Genomic DNA, 14368 nt, shown 5'->3' with positions numbered 1-14368 from the left:
ACCACAATACTGGGAGAACTCCCCTGCTCTTCAGATAATGCCATGGGACTTTTTGTGTCCACCTGAGAAGGCAGACATCTTGGCTTAACATCTCATCTGAAAAGACAGTGCTTCAGATTTTGTAGCACTCCCTTACTATAGAGTGTCAGCCTAGATTTTGTGCTGAAGTACCTGGAGTGGGACTTAAAGTTATGACCTTCTGACTCCAATGCAAGAGTGCTACCACAGGATCATTTGATGGTTATTAATGGAAGTAATAATGACAAATACTTTGTTTCCATCATCCTTATAAATTGACCTAAACTGATCCATAAGTGTTTCAGTCCAATCCATAAAACATAGGAGCAGAAAATAGGCCATTCGGCCCATCAAATCTGCTCCACCATTCAATCATGGCTGATAAGTTTCTCAATCCCATTCTCCCGCCTTCTCCCCGTAACCTTTGATCCCCTTACCAATCAAGAACCTAGCTATCTCGGTCTTAAATACACTCAATGACCTGGCCTCCACAGCCTTCTGTGGCAATGAATTCCATAAATTCACCACTCTCTGGCTAAAGAAGTTTCTCCTCATCTCTGTTCTAAAAGGTCTTCCCTTTACTCTGAGGCCGTCAACTAATTACAAGCGTTAATTTAGAAAACTTAATAATACTAAAGATTGCATACACCTGAGCAGGCCTGTTGCCAAAATATATATTTAACCATGAATTGGGAAAACACAGACCCTCCCACAAAGGGAGATTGAGTAAATTTCCAGCCTTAATGGTGACTGTACTGATGAAGGGCATGCTTTTAAAGTTGGGGAAATCGAAGAGTAAACCAACTTGTACGGATCACAAATAGTGAAAAGAGGAGTAGAGGCACAAAACCTCTGCACCCTTAGGGAATAGGAAGAAAAGTAATAATGGGAATTTAAATTAATTTTAAAAATCACTTTTTCTGTTGTAGACTCCTCCTGGCCTTGGACCGCAAGTCTGCTCGTTTACCCAAATTGCTATTTCATTCAATTATAAAAGGCTTGCTCTATTTACAGACACTGGTAACATTTGGATGGGTTCTTCATCATTGAAGGTAAGGTGAGCAGTCTAAACATGTTAGTTACTATGAAAAGATCAAATTAACTAATTTGTTGATGAAAGTTTTAACAATTTACATCAAAAACTTGCATTTATGTAGAGCCTTTTAAAATAGTAAGAATATCTCAAGGTGCTCCACAGGAATTTTATCAAACAAAATTTGACACTGAGCCACATAAGGAGATGGTAGGACAGATGATGAAAAATTTGGTCAAAGAGAGAGGCAGAGAGAATCCCAGAGTTTAGGGCTTTGGCAGCTGAAGGCAAAGCTGCCAGTGGTGGAGTGATTAAAATCAGGGATGCACATGGGGTTAGAATTGGAGGAATGCAGATATCTCAGAGGGTCGTAGAGCTGGAGGAGCTTAGTGGTAGAGAGGGTGAGGCCTTGGAGGGATTTGAAAACAAGGATTCTCTGTTAATGAAGGATGACATCGGTACAAAAGTGAGCGATGACCTTACTTCTAAAGATCAGGACGTAGGCCTGGATTTTCCACTCCCGTTTGTGGCGGGCATCATGGCAGGTGGGAGCAGAAAATATTGTGAGTAGGGCAAAAATTGGTTTCATGACGTCGTAAAACCAGTCCATGATTGTGTGCAGCAGCCTTCGATGGTGGGCCATGTTTCCTGTCATGACATGTCAAAAACATAATTTCAATATATTTGCATCTCATTATAAAGACTCTTTACTAGAATCATCCCCCCATGCTGGATCTTCAGGGCATGTTGGCGTGCAATTAACAAGACGTGTTTCACAACGGTATATGGGTGACGTACAGCTGGCGACCTGCACTTTGCTCGTGACTTCAAGGTTCATTCGCCTATATCGCATTGTGCAGCGCTAATGGTAATCCGCGCTAGGCTTTGCAGGCAGCACAACATCACTTTCAGGGGGTGTCAGAGGAAAGTCTCTACCTTCCACACCAACGCTAAGGCGGGGGTGGCATTTATTGGGCTGCAGGGTTAGGGTTGCACTGGGGAAGGGGGGGAAACTGTCCTGAGGCATGGAAGGAGCTGCAGGGCAAGGGCTGCACTAGGAAAGGGGGAAAGCTGGTCTCAGTATTGAAAGGGCCTGCAGGACTAGGGCGTACTAAGGAAGGTTGGGGGGGGTACTGGCCTGAGGCATGGGAAGGGACTGCAGGGCAAGGGCTGCCCTGGGGAAGAGGGGAAACTGGCCTCAGGAGTGAGAAGGGCTGCAAAGGCAGGGCTGTACTGGGAGGTATGAGTGGGGAAGGTTGAATTCAGACACATGACTAGGGGAGGGTGCAAGGGGTTTGCGGCCTCAGTGCCAGGATGGGGAGAGAGTATGTTACAAAATGACGTAAGCCACTTGGGGCCAGAATGGGAGGAGTGCTGAGTAAAGAAGCGCTTCAGTTTACATTTTTGAACTTTCAAAGACTGTCCTTGCCCCAGCCGAGGGAAGGAGAAAGGTATGTCAGTCCAGTCTCTGTCGTGCCCAGCATGTTGTGCACAGGGCATTGTCGTAACACCAATCATCCATGGGGTTTCTGCTATCAGATTGGCACACAGTCACTGGAGGCATCTACAACCTACGGATGGGGTAAAGGCATTGTGGGGCTATCTGAGGGTATGTGGTACGGGTATATGTGTAACTGTGCAAGTGGTCTCAAGATGGGGAGGGGTGGAGCTCCACACGGGGCACAGGCACATCCATCTCAAAATGTTCAGGGGTTAATAAGCGAATATCCACCACAATCATAATGGGATCAAGGAATATAGGGGGAGGATTAAGAGGTCTTGGAAGGAGGGAAACCTGAACATTAAGCTGCTCCAGGACGATGGGAGAGGTGTACCTACTTACATGGAGGGTCCAAGCTGGTCTGGAAGTGAGAGCTCAGTATAGCCATCTACCAACCTACACCGATGGCATAGTACAAAATTAAAATGAGGAGAAACTCTGGTGGTGAGGTCTCTGTAAGCACATTGAAAGACAAGTGCCTGCACTGGAGGCTTGATTGAAGAGGCACCCAACTGAACTGTGCATTCTCAAATGAGGAGAGAGGCACAGCTGAGACAGTTTGGAGCCTTTCAATGACAATGCAGAGAATCAGGAAAGTACAGCAAGGATGTGCATTCATGCGAAACTAATCCTGCAAAGAGGCTTTAATCAGTCTCCTTGTTTTAACCCCTTGTCCATTGTGTGGAAATTCCCCAGAGGGATAATGAACTACGGAGCAACTGGACAAGCTTCAGAAGCGTATTAGAATAATGACGCTGGACGGTTAAATGAAGAGATGCCTCAGGTTCCCCTCAAATAATCTAATTTCCTGACTAAACATTTACCTTCATTTTATTCCAAAGAGTGTAGTGTTTGAGTGCAGTGAACAAGGATTCCAGTGCCTGGGCTGAAAGCAGCACATCCAAGGGCCTGGCCAAAGCAATCTCAAGCAGTCGGTCATGTAAAGGTGGAGGAGCACCTTGAAACGGCCATCATTTCAGGGGTGAATAATTGTTGACATGGAAACAAAACCCTTGAGTCCATATTCACTGATGAGTCATTGACGGAATGAGGATGATTGGAGATTGATGCTGACTGTTGTCTCACTCTCATTGATACTGCAGAGAGGAGACCATCAGGATGCTGGATTTATTGCTGTCTGCATAATCACTTACAGGCAGGAGAGAAGAAGGTGAAGGTTGCGACCGAGGCACCTGGCTGGTCAAAGGGTGTAGCAAAACCCTCAAGACCAAGGGCCAGCAGGGTGCCCACTGGATACAGAGGATGAGGCTCACAGAAATGTCGTGCAGAGGTGATTGGCAAGACCAAGGGTGTACAGAACTCACATGTCTTATCTACAGGTGAGCGAGAACCAGTGTCACCGATGCCTCCACATGTCCAGGGATCTAATGACTCACGTATGTCATATTCTCCAGGATTGGCACCATGGGGACTGGGAGGGCATCCATTGCCAGTGGCTCTGAAAGTAACCACTACACTCAACTTCTACACGACTGAGTCCTTCCAGGGGCCCACTGGGGACCTCTGTGGGATCTCTCAAGTGTGTACACACAAATGCATACAGGAGGTCACATGCCCTTTTTGCAAGGCCCACAATTACATCAACTTTAACAGAGATCAAGCAAGCCAAGACACCAGAGCAGTGAGCTTTGCTAAGATGTCCAGATTCCCACAGGAGGAGGGTCCAATCCTGTGGCACCACTTGTGGCTATAAGAGCTCCCTGGCAACAGGCACTCCAATACATAGGCCAGGATTTCCCCCTCGGCGATTTGGGGGCGGGGCCTGGTCACCGAGGGGAAAGTGACACGGGATGACGTTGGGAGGAACCCCCCCCACATCATCCCAGGCCATTTAAATTTTTAGGAAGGCAGGCCGACAGCGAAGTCAGCTATCCGCCCGCCGACCTGTCTATGGCCAATTGAGGCCATTGACAGGCTAGTTAAAGTACTTAAAGACCTGCCCGGCCAACCTTAAGGCAGCCGGGCAGGCCAGGAGCCCCAGCAGGCTTCTGATTATTCATGAAACTTCATCCACTGGTGAGATGAACTTTCATGTCTGTTGTGTACTAAAATAATAATGTTTATGTGTTCTTTATTAACATGTCCCATCTCATATGACATTGTCACATGAGGGGGACATGTTAATAAGTTTTTAATGTTTCTATTTTTAAAGTTTTTACCACTGTCAGTATTCTCCCTGAGACAGGGAGCTTTGACAGATGGGGAATTACCGCACACACACACACACCCCCCCCGCCTTAATTGGCCCGCCTACTTAAAATGGCGGCGAGCCCCGTTTCAGTGGCGGTTGGCTGCCCGCCCACTGCCAAGGCGGTGAGGCCCGCCCACCATCCAAGGGCAAGATTCTGCCCATAAACAATACAAACCACTCTGCGACCATGAGAAACTTATCATGCAGGTTTGCGCAAGATACCCAGGAAGCATCCACAACTTGCATCTTGAGTAGATTGCAGATCCTGGACATCTTTAAGGGATCTAGGGCTGGCTCCTCAGTGACACGGGGTAGCTGCAAAGGATGTGGCTGATGACACCTGTGTGGCGTCCTCAGACCTCCGCAGGGAGAAGGTACAACGAGACTTGTGCCACTAGCCAAACATTGGTGGAGAACACCACCGGGATCCTAAAGATGAGATTCCGATGCCTAGAAAGATCTAGCGGAGCACTCCACTATAGCCCCATAGGGTCTCACTGATCACCGTGGCTTGCTGCGTGTTGTACAACCTGGCACTGCAAAGTGGGGAGGACTTGCCAGATGCTGATATAGAGGAGCTGCATCTCTGCTCTGATGAGGAGGACATCGAAAAGGATGGAGGACGTTGAATTCAAGGAAGCCGAGGCTGCGGGGAAGTGGCCATCGCACGGGCCAGATGAGGCAGGCATGCAGGTGAGGCCCTCATTGCCACCAGATTCCACGAGGAGGAAGATGAGTTGCAGTGAGTACTCTTTGGACAAGAGTCCTCCTTCATGGGCCAACATTAATAACAGCGTTGCTATTCCTCTCAATTCAAACACACACTTCAATATGAGTGTGAATAGTTACACATCAGGCTCACATTGTCCTGACCCTTTGAAGGAAGATGAAGCCTCAGGAGCATCCTCACTCCTATCCCATTGCTCCCCTCAGCATTGTCTAAAGTTATGACGTATGCTTCCAGAGCATGCTCAAAGGCTCTGTTGACTGCCAAATAGCTCTACTTGCAGTTAGCATCACTTGTCTCAGTGACTGTTAGGTGATGGGAGGCACAGTGCTGCATCCCAACATTGTGATGAGAGCCTTGTGGCTTCAATCCAGATAATTACAGGTTGAGAAATGCTCAAGGTTGTAGAATTGAGTGCCAGGGCAATAATGTGGCTGGGGGGCTGAGCTTCGGCACCTTGAGGTAGCGAGGTGCTCCCACTTACTGGTGAGCTTAGCAAACGTACACTCGCAAAGTCAGAAATGTGGTTGGCATACAGGAGCGCACATGAGCTCTGAGCATGGGCACATAGTATGAAAACCCTGCCGGAAGACAGAGAGAAAATGGAGTTGGACGATATATGACCCTTTTCTATACATTAACACATCTCTCCTTTCAAGAATGCGGGCGAGATAGGAGAACACCTCTGCCTCAAACTTACACAGCCAAGAATAAACATGACATGACCTTGCAAAGCATGTGAATGAGATTCGTTCCACAAGTACACTTAATGTTAAGGTTGAAGCATCTGATGTTGAGAATGGTCTGGAAAAGGGCCACATACTGTGGTGATATGGAAGCACACTACATAGATGAGAGGCTCATGCTAGTGACATTTGCAGTAAGTGCTGGGAAGGGACCATGGATTTGACAGCAACACAGCTCATCATAAAGAGGAAGCATCCATAAGAGGAGATGTAGATGTGAAATGGGTATGATTCTATTTACATTTGTGAAATCGAGAAATGGCTGAAGGCACTGGATACTGGAAAGGCTATGGGCCCTGACAGTATCCCAGCAATAGTACTGAAGACTTGTGCTCTGGAACTTGCCAAGCCCCTAGCCAAGCTGTTCCAGTTGTATCTACCCGGCAATGTGGAAAATTGCTCGGGTATGTCCTGTACAAAAAAAGCAAGACAAATCCAACCTGGCCAATTAGCACCCCATCAGTTTACTCTTGATCATCAGTAAAGTGATGGTAGGGTTCATCGACAGTGCTATCAAGCGACACTTGCTTAGCAATACCTTGCTCACTGATGCTAAGTGTAGGTTTCACCAGGGCTACTCATCTTCTGACCTCATTACAGCCTTGGTTCAAACATGCACAAAAGAACTGAACTTCAGAGGTGTGGTGAGAATGACTGTCCCTGACATCAAGGCAGCATTTGACCAAGTGTGGCATCAAGGAGCCCTAGCAAAACTGGAGTCAGAAGGAATCAGGGGGAAAGCTCTGCTGGTTTGAGTCATACTTAACACAAAGGAAGATGGTTGTGGTTGTTGGAAGTTAATCATCTCAGTTCCAGGAAATTACTGCAGGAGTTTCTCAGGGTAGTGTCCTAGGCTCAACTTCAGCTGCTTCATCAATGACTTTCCTTCCATCATAAGGTCAGAAGTGGGGATGTTTGCTGATGATTGCATAATGTTTAGCACCATTTGTGACTCCTCCGATATTGAAGCAGTTCATGTCCAAATACAGCAAGACCTGGACAATATCCAGGCTTGGGCTGACAATTAGCAAGTAATATTCACACCACACAAGTGCCAGACAATGACCATCTCCAACAAGAGAGAACCTAACCATCAACCCTTGACATTCTAAACTCATGACCGCTACCTTCTAGAAGGACAAGGGCAGGAGACCCATGGGAATACCACCACCTGGAAATTTCCCTCCAAGCCACTCACCTTCCTGACTTGGAAATATCTTGCCATTCTGTCACTGCCGCTGGGTTAAAATCCTGGAACTCTCTTCCCCACCTCCCTTAACAGCACTGTGGGTGTACCTACATCACAGGGACTGCAGTGGTTCAAGAAGGCAGCTCACCACCACCTTCTCAAGGGCAATAAATGCTAGCTTCGCCAGTGAAGCCCACATCCTGTAAATGAATAAAAAAAATCATTATCTACATGTTGTGAACACCCATGCCATCACTGTTCTCTTCAATCTTTTAACTTTCCTAACCCTACTGCAAGGTCATGATGCTTCCCCGGTATTGACAGCAGAGGCAGACACAGCCTGGTGACTGCTATCTCCTGTTTTCTCTGATGACTTTGCGGTCGTACTCCGGAGGGCCGAGACTTAGAAGGCCCCAGCCTGCTTTTGGTGCCCTGCTGTGGGGCAGGTGTACCATCCTCAGCCTGTGGAGCTGGAGGTGATGTGGTCACAGGAAGAGGGAATTGGGGTCGGCTGGACAGCCTTGGAGTCATGTGGGTAGATGGCCCTGGGGTTTCCAGCTGCTGGTGGTGGTCCTCCCTATGGGTGCCCAAGGCCACCTGGCTGACTCCTTGAGGAGAAGGGGTTGCTGGAGTGAGATCTAGGTGCTCCATCCGCTCTCATATAGCCACTGATGGATGACACCAATGGCAAAAGTGATGGACTGCTGCTCCTGTAGCAGTGCTGCACCAATGTCCTTGACCAAGGTCTCCATGTTGGTCTTGGTGTGTTGGCATGCCGACGCTATCACCTCAGACTGAACACGGATGGACTCAAATAAACATACGAAATAGGAGCAGAAGTCGGCCAGTTGGCCCCTCGAGCCTGCTCCCCCGTTCACCAAGATCATGGCTGATCTGTTTGTGTTTTGAATTCCACATTCCCAACCACCCCAAGTAACCTTAGATTCTTGTTAGGCAAGGGAATCAATCTACCTCTGCCTTAAAAATATTCAAAACCCCACCTCCACCGCCTTCTGAGACTTTCCCATTGTCCATTGCAATCTGAGCAATGCAGCTGACATCCCTTCCTTGATGTACCCGTGATTGTCATTGCAGCTCCACCAACTGGTTTAGGACCAAATTCGGAAGCTTGTCATCTGACTCTCTGCAGATTCCTGGCCCTCAGTAGTCCTCCAAGTGCTGGTGACCTCAGATATACCTGCCTCCGTGGACCAGATTGTATGCTGTACTCACCAGATTGTGATCCCGAGCCTGCCTTAGAAATAGGTCTCACCAAGGTCTGTGTCTCTGCAATGCTGGAGGGTGTGGATGAGCACTGTGACGGGTCTTCTACGGTGCCCTCCTCTGGTTCCTCATCCAAGGTGTCCTTGGGGTTAGAGCTGAGGGCATGACTTGTGGTTGCCCTTGGGTGCTGTCCAGAGGTTCCTATGAAAGAATGGAGAGATAATTACTGCATGGCAGATGACTCTAAAACAGGGCGATTCATTCACAATATGGTTGTCTGAGGTCTGAACTGGTGCAGGATCCTCACTTGGGTGTGCGCCGTCCACCTCACTGTCGGCGCAGGCCCAGTCCACGGGATGAGGATGTGAACTGTGGAGGATATGTGCCCAGATGAATATGTGAATGTGTGTACGAGAGAGTGAGTGATGTCCCTTGCGCTGGCAGCATGTGAGTTGGCAGTGAATGTTGATGCGCTAGTGAGTGCAAGTTGAGAGTGATGAGATAGTTGATTTACCCCGGCGGCATGGATCAGACCATTCATAATCTTTCTGCATTGGGTACCTGACCTCTTCTGTGCTGCGTTGACACAGAGCACCACTACCAAGCCAGAGTGGTGAGATTAATGGACCTCCTCTAGCCATCACGGGAGTATAGGACATCGTGGTGAGCCTTGACTGCATCCAGCAGGCGTTCCAGGGAGGCGTCACTGGATTTGGGTGCAGCTATTTTCTTCCCTTTTGGGGCCATCTCTCACATCCATGGCAATCCTGGGCTGCAGATATTGACCAAGCTCTGCATTTGTGCTGTTTAAATATGGTGCCCGGAGTGAGGAAGCAGTGAGCTCACGGTGGGGTGGGTGAAGTAGAGGCTGCCTGCTCGCGATCCAGCATGTTTCCTGTGTGTGCATAATTAACGTGGCGGGAAGCGGATGATATGGCGTGAAAACCCGCCATTATGACTAGCACCATTTTTCACACCCTCTACCGCACTTAGTGCAATGAGGGGAAAATCCACCCGTTGAATCAGTTTAAGTAGAGTTAAGAAATAGAAAAGGCCACTTGTGGGAGTAGTTTATAAGTCCCCTAACAGTAACTACATTGTAAGACAGAGTATACAGGAAGAAATAATAGAGGCTTGTCAGAACGGTATGGCAATTATCATGGGTGATTTTAATCTACATACTGATTGGATGAATCAAATTGGCAAAGATAGCCTGGAAGATGAGTTCATAGACTGTTTTCAGAACAGTTTCTTAGAGCAGCACTTTTCTAGAGCCAACCAGAGAGCAGCTTATTCTACACCTGGTAATGTGCGACGAGACAGGATTAATTTATGACCTCGTAGTAAAGGCGCTCCGAGATAGCAGTGATCATAACATAGCTGAATTTCGCATTCAGTTTGAGGGAGAGAAGAATTGGTCTAACACAAGTGTTTTAAACTTAAATAAAGGCAATCAGAAAGGTATGAAGACTGAGCTGGCTAAAGTGAACTGGGAAATTAGGGTAAGGGATATGTCAGTAGTGGAAGACATTTAAGGAGAGATTTCGCAACAGTCAGCAAATATAGATTCCAGTGAGAAAGAGACTCTAGGAGAAGGATGCATCATTCGTGGCTAAGGAAGATAAAGATAGTATCAAATTGAAAGAAAAAGCGTACAATTCTCTGAAGATTTGTAGCAGGTCAAAAGATCGGACAGGATATAAAAAACAGCAAAGAATAACTAAAAGAATAATAAGGAGGGAAAAATTAGAGTATGAGAGAAAGCAAGCTAGAAATATAAAAACAGATGGTAAGAGTTTCTGCAGGTATTTAAAAAGGAAGAGTGACTAAAGTGAGCGTTGGTCTTTTAGAGAGTGAGAAGGGGGAAATGATAACGGAAAACAAGGTAATGACAGATGCGCTGAACAGATATTTTATGTCTCTTGTCACTGTAGAAGGCACAAGTAAGATTCCAGAACTAATTGTAAATCAAGAGGTAAAAGGGAAGGATGGGTTTAAAAATAATTGTAAATACCATTGAAAAGGTACTGAGAACATTATTAGAACTAAAGTCTGACAAGTTTTCAGGCCCTGATGGACTTCACCTTAAGGTCTTAAAAGAACTGGCTGCTGGGATAGTAGGTACATTGATTTTAATTTTTCAAAATTCCCTAGATTATAGAAAGATCCCATCATTGGAAAATAGTGAATGTAGCTCCTATCTCCCCCCTTCCTTGAATAGAGAAAGCAGGAAATTACAGGCAGATAGCCTCACATCTGTCATAGGGAAAATGCTAGGATCTATTCTTAAGGAGGCTATAGCAGGACACTTAGAAAATCGTAATGCAATCAGGCAGAGTCAAAATGGTTTTGTGAAAGAGAAGTTGTGTTTGACTAATTTATTAGAGTTCTTTGAGGAAGTAACAAGCATAGTGGTTAATAGATGTGGTGTACTTGGATTTCCAGAAGGCATTTGACAAGGTGCCACATCAAAAGCTACTACACACAAAAAAAGCTCATGGTGTAGGGGGTAACATATTAACATGGATAGAGGATTGGTTAGCTAACCGGAAGCAAAAAGTAAGCATAAATGGGTCATTTTTGGGTCGACAAGATGTAACGAGTGGAGTACCACAGGGATCAGTGCCTGGACCTCAACTATTTACAAGCTATATCAGTGACTTGGATGAAGGAATCAAATATATGATAACTAACTTTGTCGGCAACACCAAGATAGGTAGGAGAGTAAATTGTTAAGAGGGCGTAAGGAGTCTGCATGGGGATAAATAGATAGGTTAAGTGAGTGGACAAAAAAATTGGCCGCTGGAGTTTAATGTGGGAAAATGTGAACTTGTCCACTTTGGCAGGAAGACTTGGAAAGCAGCATATTATTTAAATGGAGAGAGATTGAAAAACTCTGCAGGACAGAGTGATCTGGGTGGCCTGGTACATGAATCACCAAAAGTTAGTATGCAGATGCAGCAAGTGGTTAGGAAGGGAAATGGAATGTTGTAATTTATTGCAAGGGTAGTGGAATATAAAAGTTTTGCCATACTTGGTGAGGGCACATCTGGAGAACTGTGTACAGTTTTGGTCTTTTTTAAGGAAGGATATAATTGCATTGGAAGCAGTTCAGAGAAGGTTCACTTGACTGATCGCTGAGATGAAGGAGTGGCCTTATGAGAGAAGGTTGGACAGTTTTGGACTGTATCGATTGGAGCTTAGAAGAATGAGAGCTGATCTTATTGGAACATATAAGCTTCTGAGGGGACTTGACAGGGTGAATACTGAAAGGATGTTTCCCCTTGTGGGAGAGACAGGAACTAGGGGACACAGCTTAAAAGCATGTGGTCTCCCATTTAAAACAGAAATGAGAAGAATTTTTTTCTTAGAAGGTTGTTAGTTTGTACAGCTCTCTTCCCCAAAGAGCAGTGGAGGTACGTTTATTGAATATTTTTAAGGCTGAGTTGGATAGATTCTTGACTGATAAGGGAGTCAAAGAGTATGGGGGTGGACATGGAAGTAGAGACCACAATCGACTCAGCCACAATCTTGTCAAATGGTGGAGGACTGAATGGCCTCCTGGTCCTAATTTGTTTGTAGTATGTGTGTGTATATTTGTATTTTTAAAATCGAAATTAACGGACCAGAAGTCAATGTAGGTCAGTGACCACAGAACTGATGGGTGAATGGGACTTAGTGTGAATTAGGATGTAGCAGCAGCAGAATTTTTGATGCACTCGAGTTTTATAGGGTGCAAGATGGGAGCCTAGAGGTGATTGCAGTAATCAAATCTCGAGGTAACATAAGCATGAATGAGGAGATCAGCTGCAAATGAGTTGAGCTAAGTGCGGAGACAGATGTTACAGAGGTGGAAATAGGTGGTCTTGGTGATCGACCGGCTATATGGTCGGAAGCTGGTTTTGGGTTCAGATATGACAACATGTTTGTGAGCAGTTTGGCTCAACCTCAGACAGTTGCCAGGGTGTGAAATGGAATTGGTGGCTAGGAAATGGGATTCATGCTGTGGGCTCAAAAGGCAGTGGCTTTGGCCTTCTCAATATTTAGTTGGAAGAAATTTCTGCTCATGTTGTACTGGCTGTCAGACAAACAGTTTGACAAATCCGAGACAGTGGAGGGTTCAAGAGAGTTGGTGTTGAGGTAGAGCTGGGTGCTGTCGTAGTAATAAAAACAAAAAATGCTGGAAAAACCCAGCAGGTCTGGTAGCATCTGTGGAGAGAGAAACAGAGTTAACATTTCGAGTCCCTCAGAGCTCTGAAGAAGAGTCTTACAGACTCTGGTCCATATGACTCTTTATTTAGAGCTCTGAAGAGTCATACAGACTCGAAACGTTAACTCTGTTTCTCTCTCCGCAGATGCTGCCAGACCTGCTGAGTTTTTCCAGTATTTTTTGTTTTTATTTCAGATTTCGAGCATCCGCAGTATTTTGGTGTCATGGTATGTGTGAATTCTGACATTGTATTTTTGGATGATGCCTCCAAGGAGCAACATGTAGATGAGAAATAGGAGGGAGCCAAGAATTGAACTTTGGGGACTCCAGAGATAACAATATGGGAGTGGAAAAAACAGCCATTGCAGATGATTCTCTGGCTAAGAATGGCCAGGTAAGAACCGGGCCAGGGTCTCCCACCCAGCTGGATGATGAATGAGAGAGATTGGAGGAGGATTTTTTTAAAAATTCATTCATGGGATGTGGACAGTGCTGACTAGGCCAGCATTTATTGCCCACTTCTGATTGCCCTTGAGAAGGCGGTGGTGAATTGCTTTCCTGAACCACTGCAGTCCTTGTGCTAAAGGTACATTCATAGTGCTGTTAAGGGGGTTGCGGGGGGGCGGGGGTGTTTTCCACGATTTTAACCCGGTGACAGTGTAGGAATGGTGATATATTTCCAAGTCAGGATGGTGAGTAACTTGTAGGGAAACTTCCAGGTGCTGGTGTTCCCAAGGTCTGCTGCCCTTGTCCTTCTAGATGTTAGTGATTGTGGGTTTGGAAGGTGCTGCTGGAAGAGCCTTGGGAAATTCCTGCAGTGCATCGTGTATATGGTACATACTGCTGCCACTGTGCATTGGTGGTGGAGGGACTGAATGTTTGTGGATGGGGTGCCAATCAAGCAGGCTGCTTTACCCTGGATGGTGTGAAGCTTTTTGAGTGTTGTTGGAGCTGCACTCATGCAGGCAAGTGGAGAGTATTCCATCACACTCCTGATTTGTGCCTTGTAGATGGTGGACAGACTTTGGGGAGTCAGGAGGTGAGTTACTCGCTGCGGGATTCCTAGTCTCTGATCTGCTCTTTTAGCTGCAGTATTTATATTGCAAGCCCAGTTAAGTTTCTGGTCATTGGTAACCCTCAGGATATTGATGGTGTGATCAGTCATGTCTAAGTCTGCAGGTTGAGAAGGCTGAAGAGGAATAGTTTACTAAAGTAACATAAGAGCTCATTTGTGACTTTAAATAGACCAGTTTCAAAACTCTGGCAGTGATAGAAACCTGATTGTAGGGATTCTAGCATGGAGTTAAAGGAAAGATGAGCATGAGGTTAGGTGGCAACAATATGGTCAAGAACTGTGGAGAGGAAAGACAGGTTGAAGATGGAAGCAATGGTTTTCAGGAGTAGGGCAGACAAATAAATTGAAGCAGGGGCAGAGGGACCTTGGAGTTCATGTGCATCGATCTTTGAAGGTGGCAGGGCATATTGAGGCAGTAATTAGCAAAGCAATA

The 14368-nt window shown here is 46.1% G+C and overlaps 1 protein-coding gene across 2 annotated transcripts in view; it reads left to right on the top strand.

Annotated features, from left to right (window-relative positions):
• vps16 (vacuolar protein sorting 16 homolog) overlaps positions 1-14368 on the top strand; it is a 98589-nt gene that overhangs the window by 18837 nt on the left and 65384 nt on the right. For both annotated transcript variants that reach the window (XR_005944589.1, XM_041201020.1), the window contains exon 7: positions 948-1070. Coding sequence is in view for 1 of the 2 variants with exons in the window: in XM_041201020.1 (XP_041056954.1) it covers positions 948-1070 (123 nt within the window). In the remaining variant the exon portion in view is untranslated. The remainder of the gene's footprint in view (positions 1-947; positions 1071-14368) is intronic.

This window comes from Carcharodon carcharias, chromosome 12, assembly GCF_017639515.1.
Source record: "Carcharodon carcharias isolate sCarCar2 chromosome 12, sCarCar2.pri, whole genome shotgun sequence".
In the NCBI taxonomy this organism is placed as follows: Eukaryota; Metazoa; Chordata; class Chondrichthyes; order Lamniformes; family Lamnidae; genus Carcharodon; species Carcharodon carcharias.
The sequence above is the reverse complement of the archived record's forward strand: the minus strand, read 5'-3'. Positions and strand labels throughout refer to the sequence as shown.